This window comes from Dendrobates tinctorius, unplaced genomic scaffold (assembly GCF_039654945.1).
Source record: "Dendrobates tinctorius isolate UK_male_01 unplaced genomic scaffold, ASM3965494v1 ptg000008l, whole genome shotgun sequence".
Taxonomy (NCBI): Eukaryota; Metazoa; Chordata; class Amphibia; order Anura; family Dendrobatidae; genus Dendrobates; species Dendrobates tinctorius.
The window spans coordinates 22,675,743-22,693,965 of record NW_027361676.1 but is presented as its reverse complement, the minus strand read 5'-3'; the positions used below and the strand labels follow the sequence as shown (position 1 = coordinate 22,693,965).

The following is an 18,223-nucleotide window of genomic DNA, read 5'->3' as shown; positions in this document are numbered from 1 at the left end:
ATTTGAGCTTATTGATGACCTCAGATTTCCTCAAGCTGGGATTTTATGGTTTGCAAACAGAGGAAGGCCAGGAGAGTGGCAGTCAAACATCTTAATGCTTAAAACATTGTTCTATCACTAAGTACTTAAGCAACATAAATCATAGAGAGCAAGTGACAAACATCAGCTAATGAACGGTCTATTGATTTTAAATAAGTAACCTGAGGGAAGAATATCTTGTACAGTTATTTCCTAGATAAGAGAATGGACCATTCATAAAGGAGGTATCATTAAAGGGGTTGTCTGGGCTTTTCACATAATCTCAGTGCATATCTGGGCTGCAGAATGCTGACAATAAGTAATTTACCTTCTGTGGCTAGTTTGCAGGGTTTGCTAGATATCATCTCTTGCTTGTAAGAAAAACGTCCAGGGGGGTGTGTTCTGACATTGAAATGAGAACTGGTCATTTCCTCCTACTCTACTAAAAGCATGCCCTCTGTAGCAACAACCCCACCCTCCATAGCAACAGGCCATCCCCCACCGCATGAACAATCCCTCCTCACACAGTAACAAATCCTCCCCCTCTAGCAGCCTCAGTGCAGAGAGCAGAACCACCCAGCTACTTCTCCCCCAGACACACGCTGAACAGTGATCTATGGAAAGTGAAACTGTTGAGGAGGAAACGACCAGTTCTCATTTCAATGCCAGAACACACACCCCCGGACGTTTTTCTTACAAGCAAGATCTGATATCTAGCAAACTCTGTAAACTGGCCACAGAAGGTAAATTACTTATTGTCAGCATTCTGCAGCCCAGATATTCACTGAGATTATGTGAAAAGTCCGGACAACCCATTTAATGTGTTTTTTTGTCTTAATCCCAGATTATTGCAGTATTAGATCGTCATCTTAAAGACAAAATAAACTGCAACATTTTTCAGACTATACGATGCTTCGATCTAAAATAAAATTGGAGGCACTTAGTTTTGATACTGGAGCTTCACTGACCTAGGAGGAGGAAGAGAAAATAAAGGAAGGGGCCGCTGGACACAGTATTTGCGTGAATGAGCTCAGTGCAAGAAGAGCCTTTGGCAGATGTAATGCAGGAGAGCCAGTAAGAAAGCTCCTGCCCTGCATTGATCCTGCAGGGCGGTGTTTGGCAGTCAGAAAATCACTCTGCAACTATGTATGCATTGCTGAAAATTCTCAGGGTGATGAGGAGGAGCACTTTTTGAGCCCACTGCCAGATTACTGAGGAACTAGAGAGGAGGGTCAAACATTGCACAGGTTTGGGGAGATGGAGGATTCTAACTTCAGACTATAGGACGCAGCCACTTTTAAGTAAGACTTTTTCTTGCTAAAAAAATGCATCTTATAGTCCAAAAAATACAGTATATATGTAATATATGTGTCAATTCATGTCTCCTCTTTATCTGTTTTGGCTACTGGGCAGCGATGCGCCTGTATTACTGGTGACACATGACAGCAACAGTCCTGTTTTTTTTACTGGGAATTTTGGTGTAGCTTATTCAAAGAACTATGAGGTTAATTTTGACATGTTTTTGATCACTCCTTCCTGAGAGCTATTTAAACCCCTGAAGCTCTGACTTTCTCTGCCAGTCAATAGTTTTCCTATCTAGTCTGTAGGTCTATTCTGTGTTCCTGTTGTGGTGTTCTGATAAATCCCAATTTCTGACCTAGGTTTTAATTTTGACCATTAACTTACATTCCAATTTCATCATTGATGTGACTTTTAGCAACTTTCTTGCCTTGAACTCGTACCACGGAACAGCAGTAAACTCCATAACTTCAGCCTGGGGGTCCATTTTAAGTCCAGAATCCTGTATAGGAGTTAAAGGGTAAAGGCCAGGGAATTCTTGGAATCTGGAAAATGTAGTATATAGCTCCAAGACTGTTTATGGACACCATATTTAGAGGTGCCAGGTGACTACAAATTGTTCCTTAGTTACATTTACATTTCCACGTGACTAAATGTCCATATGTATTCAATAGGAAGAACATAAAAAACATTTGCATTCAGTTCTGAGAGCAACTTATAGCCCAAGAGAAAAAAATGGTCTAGAGTTTTTATTTGTACTTTAATACAGGAGGTGAATTTGATCTTTTTTTTTCTTTTTAGGAATAATTTGGTATACATTGACATTAAATATCATGAGTTGAATTATAAAATAACCAAGCAACAGAAAGCTTTGTCATCTACTGAACTTCTTTGTAAGTTACCATCCAAAAAATCCTACTGACATAGTTTTTGTCTGTATTACTGTACTATCCAGCATAAAGTTCTTTGACTCCTTTTGTAAGTCATTGTTCCTTTATTCAAGAACTAAGCACTGCCATTAAAGACAATCTACTCTTTTTCACCAAAAATTTGATAAGCAGTGAATATATTTATTGCAAATCCCATTACGGCAAAGTTACTAATTGCCGTGAAAGAGGTATGATGTGAATATTAAAAAATATGCTGTTATGACTGTGCTGTTGTGCTATTACTGCAGCATATCACAGATTAAAGAATTCAATGTGACAGTGCTAACAACCACTTTTATATGTAATAAGCTCAGGAGGCAGATACTCATACAGATCAAATGTCCAGCCCACAGCCTGAAACAGCTCATTTAAATATAAGAAAAACTTGGATATCTCTGGAGTAAGACATCGGATCACAGATATCAGGGTATCATTTTATACAGCTTCCTATGATGTACACGCCCATATAAATGGGAAGGCTTTATCCTACTGACAAATTCCCTTTAAACCATCTTTACCTACAGTTGTGGCCAAAAGTATTGACACCCCTGCAATTCTGTCAGATAATACTCAGTTTCTTCCTGAAAATGATTGCAAACACAAATTCTTTGGTATTATTATCGTCATTTAATTTGTCTTAAATGAAAAAACACAAAAGAGAATGAAGCAAAAAGCAAAACATTTATCATTTCACACAAAACTCCAAAAATGGGCCAGACAAAAGTATTGACATCCTCAGCCTAATACTTGGTTGCACAACCTTTAGCCAAAATAACTGCGACCAACCGCTTCCGGTAACCATCAATGAGTTTCTTACAATCCTCTGCTGGAATTTTAGACCATTCTTCTTTGGCAAACTGCTCCAGGTCCCTGAAATTTGAAGGGTGCCTTCTCCAAACTGCCATTTTTAGATCTCTCCACAGGTGTTCTATGGGATTCAGGTCTGGACTCATTGCTGGCCACCTTAGAAGTCTCCAGTGCATTCTCTCAAACCATTTTCTAGTGCTTTTTGAAGTGTGTTTTGGGTCATTGTCCTGCTGGAAGACCCATGACCTCTGAGGGAGACCCAGCTTTCTCACACTGGGCCCTACATTATGCTGCAAAATTTGTTGGTAGTCTTCTGACTTTATAATGCCATGCACACGGTCAAGCAGTCCAGTGCCAGAGGCAGCAAAGCCACCCCAAAACATCAGGAAACCTCCGCCATGTTTGACTGTAGGGACCGTGTTCTTTTCTTTGAATGCCTCTTTTTTTCTCCTGGAAACTCTATGTTGATGCCTTTGCCCAAAAAGCTCTACTTTTGTCTCATCTGACCAGAGAACATTCTTCCAAAACGTTTTAGGCTTTTTCATTTAAGTTTTGGCAAACTCCAGCCTGGCTTTTTTATGTCTCGGGGTAAGAAGTGGGGTCTTCCTGGGTCTCCTACCATACAGTCCCTTTTCATTCAGACGCTGACGGATAGTACGGGTTGACACTGTTGTACCCTCGGACTGTAGGGCAGCTTGAACTTGTTTGGATGTTAGTCGAGGTTCTTTATCCATCATCCGCACAATCTTGCGTTGAAATCTCTTGTCAATTTCTCTTTTCCGTCCACATCTAGGGAGGTTAACCACAGTGCCATGGGCTTTAAACTTCTTGATGACACTGCGCACGGTAGACACAGGAACATTCAGGTCTTTGGAGATGGACTTGTAGCCTTGAGATTGCTCATGCTTCCTCACAATTTGGTTTCTCAAGTCCTCAGACAGTTCTTTGGTCTTCTTTCTTTTCTCCATGTTCAATGAGGTACACACAAGGACACTGGACAGAGGTTGAGTCAACTTTAATCCATGTCAACTGGCTGTAAGTGTGATTTAGTTATTGCCAACACCTGTTAGGTGCCACAGGAAAGTTACAGGTGCTGTTAATTACACAAATTAGAGGAGCATCGCATGATTTTTCGAACAGTGCCAATACTTTTGTCCACCCTCTTTTTTATGTTTGGTGTGGAATTATATCCAATTTGGCTTTAGGACAATTCTTTTTGTGTTTTTTAATTTAAGACAAATTAAATGAAGATAATAATACCAAAGAATTTGTGTTTGCAATCATTTTCAGGAAGAAACTCATAGAATCATAGAATCGCAGAGTTAGAAGGGACCTCCTGGGCCATCTGGTCCAACACCCTGCTCAAAGCAGGATTCGCTAAATCATCCCAGTCAGATGTCTGTCCAGCCTCTGTTTGAAGACTTCCATTGAAGGAGAACTCACCACTTCTCGTGGCAGCTTGTTCCACTCATTGATCACTCTAACTGTCAAAAAGTTTTTTCTAATATCTAATCTGTGTCTCCTCCCATTCAGTTTCATCCCATTGCTTTTAGTCTTTCCTTGTGCAAATGAGAATAAAGTTGATCCTTCTACAATGTGACAGCCCTTTAGATATTTGTAGACAGCTATTAAGTCTCCTCTCAGTCTTCTCTTTTGCAAACTAAACATTCCCAAATCCTGCAACCTTTCCTCATAAGACAGGGTTTGCAGACCCGTCACCATTCTGGTCGCTCTTTTCTGAACTTGCTCCAGTTTGTTGATGTCTTTTTTAAAATGTGGTGCCCAAAACTGGACACAATATTCCAGATGAGGTCTGACCAAAGAGGGGTAGAGGGAAATAATGACTTCACGTGATCTAGACTGTATGCTTCTGTTAATACATCCAAGAATTGCATTTGCCTTTTTTGCTGCTGCATCACACTGTTGACTCATATTCAGTCTGTGATCTATTAGTGTACCCAAGTCTTTTTCACATGTGCTGTTGCTTAGCCCTATTCCTCCCATTCTGTATATGCTTTTTTCATTTTTATTGCCCAGATGTAGTACTTTGCATTTTTCCCTGTTAAAAACCATTCTGTTAGTTGCTGCCCACTTCTCCAGTTTATTTATATCTTTTTGAATCCTCTCTCTCTCTTCTCTAGTATTAGCTATCCCCCCTAGCTTTGTGTCATCAGCAAATTTAATCAGTTTACACTCAATTCCTTCATCTAAATCGTTGATAAAGATGTTGAACAATACAGGGCCCAGGACAGAGCCCTGTGGTACCCCACTTGAGACATTCTTCCAACTGGATGTGCAGCCATTTACGACCACTCTTTGGGTCCGATCACTAAGCCAGTTATGAATCCACCTAACAGTTGCCTTGCCATTCCATACTTAGTCATTTTTTCAATAAGGATTGTATGAGATACTTTGTCAAATGCTTTTCTGAAGTCAAGATATACTATATCTACAGCATTTCCTTGATCCACCCAATCAGTGATTCCAGCATAGAAGGAAATTAAGTTAGTCTGACATGACTTATTAGTTACAAAGCCATGCTGACTATGTTTAATCACTTCATTCTTATCCAGGTACTGAAATACATGTTGTTTACTAATTTGTTCAAAGATCTTTCCTGGTATAGAAGTCAGACTCACCGGCCTATAGTTGCCTGGGTCCACCTTCTTCCCCTTTTTGAAGATAGGAACAACATTTGCTCTTCTCGAGTCTTCTGGGACTTCTCCTGGTCTCCAAGAATTTTCAAAGATTATGGTGAGGGGTTCAAAAATTTCTTCTGCTATCTCCTTCAGTACTTTGGGGTGTAATTCATCTGGACTTAGAGACTTGAATTCATTTAGGTTAGCTAAGTGTTTCCTCACTATCTTTCTGTTTATAGATATCCTGGATTCTTCTATTCCCTTAATAGGACAGTGAAGAACAGTTGATGTTACATTTCCTTTCTGAGAGAAAACAGATGCAAAATAGGAATTTAAAAGTTTGGCCTTCTCAACATCCTGTCTTACCATTTCATCATTTTCATCCTTTAAAAATCCTATAGCATCTTTGACTTTTCTTTTACTTTTGACTTATCCCCAAAATCCTTTATTATTGCTTTTGACATCTCTTGCAAGCCTCAATTCATTGTCAGCTTTAGCTAATCTGATTTGTGCCCTGCAGGTTCTGCAGACAGCATTATATTCTTCTTTAGCTATGCCTCCCTCTTTCCATTTTATAAACATTTTTTTCTTCCTTTTTAGCATGTGCTTAAGTTCTGTGTTCATCCATCCTGGTTTCCTTAAATGCTTCCTATTATTCCCTCTTTTCGGAATTGTTAACAATTGTGCTTTGAGAATTTCATTTTTCAAGATTTGCCATCCTTCCTGGACATTTTTGTCTTTAAGGATATCCAGCCATTGGATCCCTCCAGTTCTCTTTCTGAATCCCTTAAAATCTGCCTTTCTGAAATCCAACCTTGACGTCTGAGTCTTCACAGGTCTTCCTCCTCTAGTTATCCAAAATTCTAAAATAGCATGGTCGCTACCTCCTAGGGTCCCAGCCACTTTTACCTTCTCAACCTTTTCCTCCCTGTTTATAAGGATTAGATCCAAGGTGGCAGTTCCCCTTGTTTTCTCCCCTACCTTTTGGAAGATAAAGTTGTCAGCAAGAGAAGATAAGAATCTCCTTGACCTGCTAGTTTTGCCTGAGAGAGATTCCCAACAAATGTCTGGATAGTTGAAATCTCCCATGACAACTATGTCATATTTTTTGGAGAACTTGACCATTTGATGCATAGAGAGTTCATCCATATCTTCAGCTTGCACAGGCGGCCTGTTGTAAATGCCTACAATGGTGTCCTTTCCATTGTTCTGTCCTTGTATTCTTACCCAAACAGTTTCCACAGAGCTCCCAGTCTCTGAAGCTTCAATCTCTGTTCAGATATACGCGTTTCTAACATACAATGCGACACCTCCTCCTCGTTTATCAAGTCTGTTTCTTGCAAATAAGTTGTATCCTTCTAGTCTTGTATTCCAATCATGTGTATCGTCCCACCAAGTTTCAGTGATTCCAATGACATCATATTTCTTTTCCTGTGTTAGTAGTTCCAATTCTCCTTGTTTGTTGCCCATGCTTTGTGCATTAGTATAGAAACATTTTAGTTAGTGATTGGTTTCTCTTTCTCCAATATTTTTATTAATTAGATTCTTTTGATTTTGTTCTTCCTTTCCACTTCTAATAGCAGAGTTCTCAATAGCATTTGTCAGGTGTATGGCTTTTTCTGGCCTTTTGCTTCCCTTCCCATGTTGTTCTAGTTTAAAGCTCTCCTTACAAGTGTAGCAATAATAACTGAGTATTATCTGACAGAGTTGCAGGGATGTCAATACTTTTGGCCACAACTGTATAAAATATACAGAAATTAGTACATAAAAATTCATGAATCTTCTGTTCATATGACTGAACAGTTATAGTCAGAGGGTATAGCCGATTGCAGGAGTACCTTGAGCTCCACGTTTACAACAATATTCTCACCTAAAATACCTCCAATGAAGCACGCCATGATTTTTTTTCTGTTGATCTTGTACAAATCTAAAAGAGAAACCTCTTCATGCCTAGGATGAAATTATCAAAAAAAGGCACAAAAGGAAGCTATGTCTAAAAATTATATGAAATTTTATTAGGATTATTTAAAAGACTGTTCTAAACAAAAAAATTATGCATAAAAAGAGTGCAGACACTGTGACAAATGTAAAGCCGCACCATAGCAGCATTGTGCTTCGATAATTTTTCTGTTTGGAACAGTCTTTTAAATAATCCTAATAAAATTTCATATATTTTTTATACATAGCTTCCTTTTGTGCCTTTTTTGATGTTTTTGTATTTGAAGCTGTCTTCCCTAGTCATCAATTTATTTTGAGTTTGCATAGGATGAAATCAGGGGCATATTCTCATGCACAAAACTTTTTGGCTGACCAAACAGAGTCATAATAATAAAGATCAGGGTATAAATTTTGCCAGAAATTTTGATTTTGTGTGGGCTTTTATTTAGCAATTAGGCAAAAACAAATCTTGAGTTTCACAAAAATTCAATCAAATTGTTTAGCAGAAGCCATCATCACCCCAATTGAGCAAGTATGCTTTTGATGTCCTTTGTTCTGTGGATAGTTTATGTATATGTAATGGGGCTGCAGGAGGTAGCTGCGGGCGGGGTACTCATCTCTCAGACCCCGGCCCGCTACACGAAAACAGAGTATTGAATTTGTGTGTGTGCGGCCGTGTTTCTGCTATGGTCACCTCCCTGTCCTGCTCTGCCACGCTTTGCATGGCACCAGTTCCCTTCGACCCAAGATATTGAAACCATACCGGTTCATGAAAACAAAGTTCTCTTTACTGCGCACATAACATAGCAAGAGTTACAGTTGTCATGACCTTTTGTACAATGCAGAGGTACATTTCCAATGGATTTGATCAGCATCACAGATGGAGAATGGCAGCTTAAGTCAGAGACCTCAATCTCTGCCATTTGGGTCGATTTGTTGCGCTGTGACTACCACACTTCAGCCTACTTCTAGTAGGGCGTAGCGGGGTACTCTGTACCGGGCCCGTTGATCTCAATGGGAGTTGTCACGGAAGCTGTGACCCGGTCCGTGGCCCTGGGGCTCCATGGCAAAAGGGGGATGAATGAACAATGAAATAAAGTTTATGAATAGTTCGTGACGCCACCTGTGGTGTTCGGCAAGTGAGGTGTTAGGCTGACGCTGCATGCATATCCTCTGGGACTGGTGGTGGGTTGCAACCAAGATGGTGAAGCTCCCCACAGGTGAAGCTGTAGTCCCAGGGCAGTGTAGATGTAGCAATGGAGGAGAGGCACAGGCGGTGTGGAGGCTGGTGCCCAGATGTAGTAGTGAGGGGTGTAGTGGTGCAGGAATAAGTGGAGGACACCAGGGCATGTAGTTCCAAAGTTTTACTCACAGTCTGCAGTTCACACAGATGCCTGCCTCCGTGCTGTGTCCTCCGGGTCCTGGGCTCAGTTAACCTCCAGGCAAGATAGGATGCTCCCTTCCAACACTCCGCCAACATGTACCTTTCTGAATGTCTCCTCTATAGCGCCTTTAAGTGTGAAGATCTCCTAGTACTGAGTTACACTGGAGTTCCTCCTGACCGATGTTCCCAAGAACTCTACTTGTACGGCAGACAGCTGTAGCCTGCTTCTGGGACTCCTTACGCCTGAGTCCCGGCTCACTACCCAAGTCTTAGATGGGAGTAGTGCATTTACAGCCCACTACTCCACCGGTGTCTGCTGCAGAACCATTAGTGTCCATACAACCTCGGGGACCTGGCCCCGGCCTTGCACTTAGAACTTCTAGGCAGGGTTCTTCCTCTAACCCACGTCTAACCCACGTCTTCTGTGTTCCCTTTTACTCCTACATTCTGTACTTGTCTTCCTTTCTTATGGAAGCTCAGGCTTCAGTTCAATGTCTTTCTCCTTCTTTTCTTTCCCGTACCAACAGACCCAAGTCACTGAGATCTGCTGCAGCACCTCCTTCCTCCATCCTTCTCTTAGGGATCTTCTCTCCAAACCTTCCCACTCTTTTATGTATTCTAAACTCCACCCACCTCCCAGCACGTTTCGTGTTTCCAAGCAGGGAACCACCAAAGGTGCTCTGCTACTCTCTAAGCAAGGAGCCGCAATGTGGCTTTGCTACACTACTTTGTGGTGAGGGGTGCAGGTGTTGGAGCATGGTTAGGAGTTCCCACCTTACCTGGATGGTGGGGCACCATACCTCAGGAGGACATGCAGTACCTCTGTGGCGACTGAAGCCTCAGGGGCACCACATTCCCCCCGTTAAACACAGCACGTCCGCGTGCTGCAAGTCAAACAGAGTTAACAATATAGGAACATACAAAATTTTTGGTAATGCTGAATAAACATTTCTTATACTAAACTTCCTAATATAGGAGGCACGGTTTCTTGAACGTTACAATCAAATTAACTGTCTAAACCTTTTAAATTATGCTACCTAATGTAAAGTGCTACAGGAGCAAACTCAATATCAATTCACATTTTCTAGCAACACATCTCTTTCCATTATCTTTCACATTTTCTACTTTTCACTGTCTCTTCTATACTTAGGATGACAACCGTAGATACCTGGTTCGTTACCTGTAATTTTCAATTCTGCATTCACATTCTCAACGTCTTTATTCAATAACTCTGTAAAACACTCACTATGTTTCTTTCTCAATATATTCTATAAAATCTGTCATTAATACTTTCATTATACCCTATTACGTTCTAGCTTCTTATTCAGAGAATAACATTAAGCATTATTATCAAGTGCAAAGATAGACACTGGTCCGACCATTTCGTCTGGAAATGTCCCTATGTCGAAGTAGATCTTCTTTCAAAAAGAGAGACCTACGTAAAACCAAGAGAGAGCACCTAAAGAGGTGCAAACTATATACAATAACAGTTCTGGACCATTCAACGTTCATGATCTCCACAATTCAGGTGTGAAGGCTGCCAACAAAACTGGGCAACTCTGGGAAAATAAACTAGGACATGATAACCAAAAATAGAAAACTTGTGCAAAAAATAGAAAACAATGGCACAACTGTGCAAATACCCTCCTGGGTAACAATATTTACTTTAAAGGAAGCATCTTGACTAATTGTTGTTGTTGTCCCCTCCTGGGGTTCTGGAAGCTGATGATTGGGAACTGCTACCAGATGGAAGAAACGCATTGGCAGTCCTCAAGTACTCTTCCTCCAGTGGGGTAAAGCTTGCGGCTTTCCGTACTTTTGGCTGTGAGACTGGTACGGCTCCAGCTTGGCACATGGGGGAAGTGGGTGGTTTCTGCCTGTAGGTCTTGATGAGATCCTCTGGGACTCGCCTAATGTTCATAGCATACCAGCCTCTCAGACCTTCGTGTCTGGTGAAGGTCACATGATCTCCCGGGCTCAGGTTTCTGGCAGGGTGTCCATTTCTAAAGTGGGGTTCTACATCTCTCCGGTTGAAAAACAGATCAGAGATCCGGCTAGGGTCACTGAGATCTGCTGCAGCACCTCCTTCCTCCATCCTTCTCTTAGGGATCTTCTCTCCAAACCTTCCCATTCTTTTATGTATTCTAAACTCCACCCACCTTCCAGCGCGTTTCGTGTTTCCAAGCAGGGAACCACCAAAGATGCTCTGCTACTCTCTAAGCAAGGAGCCACAATGTGGCTTTGCTACACTACTTTGAGGTGAGGAGTGCAGGTGTTGGAGCATGGTTAGGAGTTCCCACCTTACCTGGATGGTGGGGCACCACACCTCAGGAGGAGGTGCAGTACCTCTGTGGCGACTGAATCCTCAGGGGCACCACATTCCCCCCGTTAAACACAGCACGTCCGCGTGCTGCAAGTCAAACAGAGTTAACAATATAGGAACATACAAAATTTTTGGTAATGCTGAATAAACATTTCTTAGGCCTCTTTCACACTTCAGTTTTTTTGCATCAGTTCAAATCCGCCAAAAAGTTAGAAAAGCGGATCCGTTCTTAACTGATGTGACCAGATGGCACAGGATCCGTTTTCAGACGGATCCTGAAAATGAGGAAGTTTAAAGGAAACGCTGGCTGGGAAGGAGAGAGAGAGAGAGAGAGAGAGAGAGATTTTTTTTTCTTTTCTCCGGCACCCAGACAGAATTTCGGGTTAATTCAGTGTCTGCAGGATCCGCTGGGAAAAAAAACGTTACAAGCTCCGTTTCAAAATCTTTGAGGATGGAAACGGACAGCAACATCACGGCGGATCCTCACAAAAACGGATGCAACGGACAGCAATCCGTCAGGATCCGCCACTAATGGAATTCAATGGGGAAAAAAACGGATCCTCAAAAGAAAATTGCGGATCCGTTTTTTCCAAAACCTGGCGGATTGTGACTGATTGTAAAAAACGGAAGTGTGAAAGAGGCCTTATACTAAACTTCCTAATATAGGAGGCACGGTTTCTTGAACGTTACAAACATATTAACTGTCTAAACCTTTTAAATTATGCTACCTAATGTAAAGTGCTACAGGAGCAAACTCAATATCAATTCACATTTTCTTGCAACACATCTCTTTCCATTATCTTTCACATTTTCTACTTTTCACTGTCTCTTCTATACTTAGGATGACAACCGTAGATACCTGGTTCGTTACCTGTAATTTTCAATTCTGCATTCACATTCTCAACATCTTTATTCAAAAACTCTGTAAAACATTCACTATGTTTCTTTCTCAATATACTTCTATAAAATCTGTCATTAATACTTTCATTATACCCTATTACATTCTAGCTTCTTATTCAGAGAATAACATTAAGCATTATTATCAAGTGCAAAGATAGACACTGGTCCGACCATCTCGTCTGGAAATGTCCCTATGTCGAGGTAGATCTTCTTTCAAAAAGAGAGTCCTACGTAAAACCAAGAGAGAGCACCTAAAGAGGTGCAAACTATATACAATAACAGTTCTGGACCATTCAACGTTCATGATCTCCACAGTTCTGGTGTGAAGGCTGCCAACAAAACTGGGCAACTCTGGGAAAATAAACTAGGACATGATAACCAAAAATAGAAAACTGGTGCAAAAAATAGAAAACAATGGCACAACTGTGCAAATACCCTCCTGGGTAACGATATTTACTTTAAAGGAAGCATCTTGACTAATTGTTGTTGTTGTCCCCTCCTGGGGTTCTGGAAGCTGATGATTGGGAACTGCTACCAGATGGGAGAAACGCATTGGCAGTCCTCAAGTACTCTTCCTCCAGTGGGGTAAAGCTTGCGGCTTTCCGTACTTTTGGCTGTGGGACTGGTACGGCTCCAGCTTGGCACATGGGGGCAGTGGGCGGTTTCTGCCTGTAGGTCTTGATGAGATCCTCTGGGACTCGCCTAATGTTCATAGCATACCAGCCTCTCAGACCTTCGTGTCTGGTGAAGGTCACATGATCTCCCGGGCTCAGGTTTCTGGCAGGGTGTCCTTTTCTCAAGTGGGAATCTACATCTCTCCGGTTGAAAAACAGATCGGAGATCCGGCTAGGGTCATGGATAAAGCCGAACCCCCTTTCATGATTCACATTCAGGACGTGGCCCCAACCTGCCGCATCTCTGGGACCGTAGTGACCGGCTCTGACCTGTTCCTTCCGGTCCATATCTGGACCTAGTACCACTAGCCGACGCTGCTCCCTCTCCCGGTGTTCAGCTGCCAGTTGCCGGATGGTAGCTTGACAACTAGCCCAGTTCTCATCATCCTCCCATTCCTCCCGGGACCGATCCAGGCTGGTTTTGTACCACGGCGCCACCGTCAGGGGTTCCGGTGTTTCCCCCCAGAGACAGGTATCCCGGTCCCAGACCAGATCTAGCACGACCTGGCCAGCCGCTGCGACCGTGGTACACCCCAGGGCCTTCCCAGGTGTAGGGGAATCAGACATACCTGGAGCCTCCTGGTGGTGTGGTCTCTGCTCTGGTGCAGGCATAGTGGCGGTGGGCGCTGTCCGGTGGGACACCAGGGATGGCGGTGGAGCTAATGGCGGCTCTGGGTCCGCAGGTGTCTCTGGTGGGACCTGCACGGGCACGTCAGGTCCTGGCAGGAGCTCCTCTTCTTCCCTTTGGCTCCTGGGGCCTCATACAATTCCTCCGGTGGTGGCGGCAGAGAAGGGACTCCAGATGCTGTCGGTGGTGTGGCAGCGGCTGCAGGCTCCATGGCGTCTGCCTGGGGAAGCTCCGGTATTGCAGCGATGGGTACCGGTGACGGCGGTACTGCTGGCGTAGGCCCCTCCTGGGCGTGCTGCCAGTTCAGCCTCCACAAGGCCTCCTGCCTCAGTTGCAAACATTGGGTCAGCCAGGCAACCTCTTCCTCTAGCTGCCGGCGATTCAATCTAGAAGCAGGGTCCGAGCCTCCAGCTAGGGCGCCGGGGAGATCCAGCTCAGCCTCCCCGCGCTCCGCAGGCCTCCTCCCCTCCTCTTCCATCATGGCGTTCTTCTTCTTCCTGTCTCTGCGCCTTTCCCGCCGCTGGCTTCCGCTCCTCCTTCCGGGGGCGGCGTCTTCCAACTCCTCCATACCAAGCCAGCATACGAACCCCTCGGGGGGTTGGCCAAGTTGCTGTCGCATAGAAGTTCAGACAGGGGAGGCCCAGGACAGTCCGTGCTCTTTTCTTGGGACCGCCCATATTATCATGCCCTTCTTCTCTAGGCTGTCAGCCATTTTTAATATTCATTTCACAGTCTATTAAATTGGGTCTTCGGCACATTCTCACAAGTTTTAAGTCCAACAAATCTTAGGCACAAAGAACCCGATGGCATTGGGTCTCGTCATCCTGTTCGTGACGCCAGAATGGAGCGCCCCACCAGGGCCTAGCAGGGTACTTGGTACCGGGCCCGTTGATCTCAATGGGAGTTGTCACGAAAGCTGTGACCCGGTCCGTGGCCCTGGGGCTCCATGGCAAAAGGGGGATGAATGAACAATGAAATAAAGTTTATGAATAGTTCGTGACGCCACCTGTGGTGTTCGGCAAGTGAGGTGTTAGGTCGACGCTGCATGCAGATCCTCTGGGACTGGTGGTGGGTTGCAGCCAAGATGGTGAAGCTCCCCACAGGTGAAGCTGTAATCCCAGGGCAGTGTAGATGTAGCAATGGAGGAGAGGCACAGGCGGTGTAGAGGCTGGTGCCCAGATGTAGTAGTACGGGGTGTAGTCGTGCGGGAATAAGTGGAGAACACCAGGGCATGTAGTTCCAAACCTTTACTCACAGTCTGCAGTTCACACAGATGCCTGCCTCCGTGCTGTGTCCTCCAGGTCCTGGGCTCAGTCAACCTCCAGGCAAGATAGGATGCTCCCTTCCAACACTCCGCCAACATGTACCTTTCTGAACGTCTCCTCTATAGCGCCTTTAAGTGTGAAGATCTCCTAGTACTGAGTTACACTGGAGTTCCTCCTGACAGATGTTCCCAAGAACTCTACTTGTATGGCAGACAGCTGTAGCCTGCTCCGGGGACTCCTTACTCCTGAGTCCCGGCTCACTATACAAGTTGCTGTTGTGCCCCAAGTCTTAGATGGGAGTAGTGCATTTACAGCCCACTACTCCACCGGTGTCTGCTGCAGAACCATTAGTGTCCATACAACCTCGGGGACCGGGCCCCGGCCTTGCGCTTAGAACTTCTAGGCAGGGTTCTTCCTCTAACCCACGTCCTCTGTGTTCCCTTTTACTCCTACTTTCCGTACTTGTCTTTCTTTCTTATGGAAGCTCAGGCTTCAGTTCAATGTCTTTCTCCTTCTTTCCTTTCCCGTGCCAGCAGACCCAGGTCACTGAGATCTGTTGCAGCACCTCCTTCCTCCAACCCTCTCTTAGGGATCTTCTCTCCTCACTCCTCTCTGAGTGACTCTCCCCGACTGACTGACTGACTACTCACTCAACTTCTAAACCTTCCCACTTTTTTATGTATTCTAAACTCCACCCACCTCCCAGCACGTTTCGTGTTTCCAAGCAGGCAACCACCAAAGGTGCTCTGCTACTCTCTAAGCAATGAGCCACAATGTGGCTTTGCTACACTACTTTGTGGTGAGGGGTAAGAGAAATCCAATGAACATAGTGGATGGAGAAATAGGAAATTTATAATGGACACAGCCACAATCTCACATATCCACCACAATTAGGAACAATGGAAGACCAACTGTAGTATTAGACTCACAATCAAAAGGCAAATTCAGTCATAAGGTCAAATAACAGATAAAAACAACTTTATTAGTATACAAAAAATTGTACACAGACAAACATGCACAGAATAGGGCTAGAAGATGAAGAATGGTCATTACAACCACACACAGGAGGCCCAAGGTAGGTATATCACAAGGGAGTTTAAATAAACATTATAGTACTGTAAACATATCACATCACTCATAATATCATGCCTAATGGCAATATATTACAGGGTACCAAATCAGGCAAATATGCCAAGACCAAAAACTAGGTCCCATCCATCAAACAGGTTATTACCACTGATAACACACCAAATAGTGAAAGTATACAGGAACCTTGTAAACAATAGAGCGACCATCCCGGACAGACCTACCAACCCCGACGCGCGTTTCGGCGTGCCTTCATCAGGTACCTGTATACTTTCACTATTTGGTGTGTTATCAGTGGTATTAACCTGTTTGATGGATGGGACCTAGTTTTTGGTCTTGGCATATTTGCCTGATTTGGTACCCTGTAATATATTGCCATTAGGCATGATATTATGACTGATGTGATATGTTTACAGTACTATAATGATTATTTAAACTCCCTTGTGATATACCTACCTTGGGCCTCCTGTGTGTGGTTGTAATGACCATTCTTCATCTTCTAGCCATATTCTGTGCATGTTTGTCTGTGTAAAATTTTTTATATACTAATAAAGTTGTTTTTATCTGTTATTTGACCTTATGACTGAATTTGCCTTTTGATTGTTTGTGGTGAGGGGTGCAGGTGTTGGAGCATGGTTAGGAGTTCCCACCTTACCTGGATGGTGGGGCACCACACCTCAGGAGGAGGTGCAGTACCACTGTGGCGACTGAAGCCTCAGGAGCGCCACAGGCGCACCTCAGGCTGTCACCTTATTGATAATACCCCCAATTTTGTGGACTGTCTCTTTCTGCGACTGCAGTTTCCAAGCCTGGCCTACACTCCTTTGTTCCCTGTAGTCAATAAGGGAAACCTGAATGTAGGTTTTCCACTGACTCGCCTGCTTACAGTAGACTGCTGCCACTGATGAGATACGTTGCTGCCTATTCTCTTAGCCCATTCACACACACACACATAGTCCTGAGCACTATTTTCTGAAGGTGTCCTTCCTTTCTCTTGCTTTTCTCTCTAACTGCTTATACAAAACTGAAACTAACCCATAGGTCCCTTATACTTCTCCCAAAATGTGGGCCAGTCCTACAGTTAACCCTAACATGCCTAACTCTCAGGAACTGCAGCCTCAATGAAGATAACACATAACAGTACATTTTCCATGCATTAAAATAACAGGAGTTTTCAAAGAGGTGAAACTTCATCCTCTCCACCCTCACAAATAGAAATGTTATAATTAATACATTTCTGGACTTTGTATAACTATTTGTGAGTTCATAGAATAATCACTGTGGACTGGATGAATGAAGGCACTGTGGAGAATATACTATAGATTGAGAGGCTGGTTTCAAATGAATCGACCAGTATTGATTATGTCTTTGGAAGTGTCATCTACAGCACAGAATTTTGACCTTAATTTGGATATACTTCAGTTGTGATCTTTTATAAGCTATAAATTGATCTGTAAATCCTTTTGGTGAGAGCCATTTTAACAGATTCTCCCATCCTGTTCTTTCTGTTCTTTTTTTTAGCTGACGTGGGTGGCCAGATGGGTTTGTTCTGTGGAGCAAGCATGATTACAATTATTGAGATTCTAGAGTTTCTGCTGACTAACTTCTTCTGGTTATGTGCCTTCCTCATTCTGAAAATTCCCAATATCTCACAATGGACTGACAGCCAGTCAAGATATAAACAGGAGAGGCAAGAATGCTAATGACCAGTCTATTATCTGTCTTTTGATCGCTAATAATTATTTTCTGTAAATTCATATATATCAAATCTTTCTGCTAAGGGAGTGCTTTAAATAATGTATGTAATGAATATTTTTAATGAATTTTATAGCTTTTAAAATTGAATTGGTTAGTAAAATCAACCTTCCTAAGTCATCTATATGAGCATGTAGGTCATAGGAAGCTAAATGAAGTGTCACCTTGATATCTGTAATCCAATGTCGTATTCTTCCTTAACACTTCTTCAACTTACATCTCACAACCAGCCAATGTGGAGAAGGACAGCACAGCAGAGTTGACAACACTATAAGTGAAGGAGTACAACTGCAGATGTGCTTGTAATAAGACAAAGTTTAGCTGTGCTGTACTTGGTTAGTTATAATCACACTTAGCTCTGTAGGTGATCAAGAGAGCAGAGAGCAGTCATTACATTTCACACTGGTAACACCCTCTTTCATTTAAAATAACCTCTGGATGCAGGTTCTTGGGAAGATCTATGCCTGGCTCATAGATCTTAACAACTCATTTACATTTTCAGGCAGACCTGGATTATTCTGGCATAAGATCACAGACATCAAGTTCTTATCATATTCAATTTTCTATTATCTGTATGC

General features: G+C 43.1%; 1 protein-coding gene across 1 annotated transcript in view; it reads left to right on the top strand.

Annotated features, from left to right (window-relative positions):
• The window catches only part of ASIC5 (acid sensing ion channel subunit family member 5), a 116,228-nt gene extending 98,635 nt beyond the window's left edge, over positions 1 to 17,593 (top strand). Inside the window, exons 11-12 of the mRNA XM_073579021.1 lie at positions 2,119 to 2,210; positions 17,412 to 17,593. Coding sequence (XP_073435122.1) covers positions 2,119 to 2,210; positions 17,412 to 17,593 — 274 coding nt within the window. The remainder of the gene's footprint in view (positions 1 to 2,118; positions 2,211 to 17,411) is intronic.
• The last annotated feature ends 630 nt before the right edge of the window (positions 17,594 to 18,223 follow it).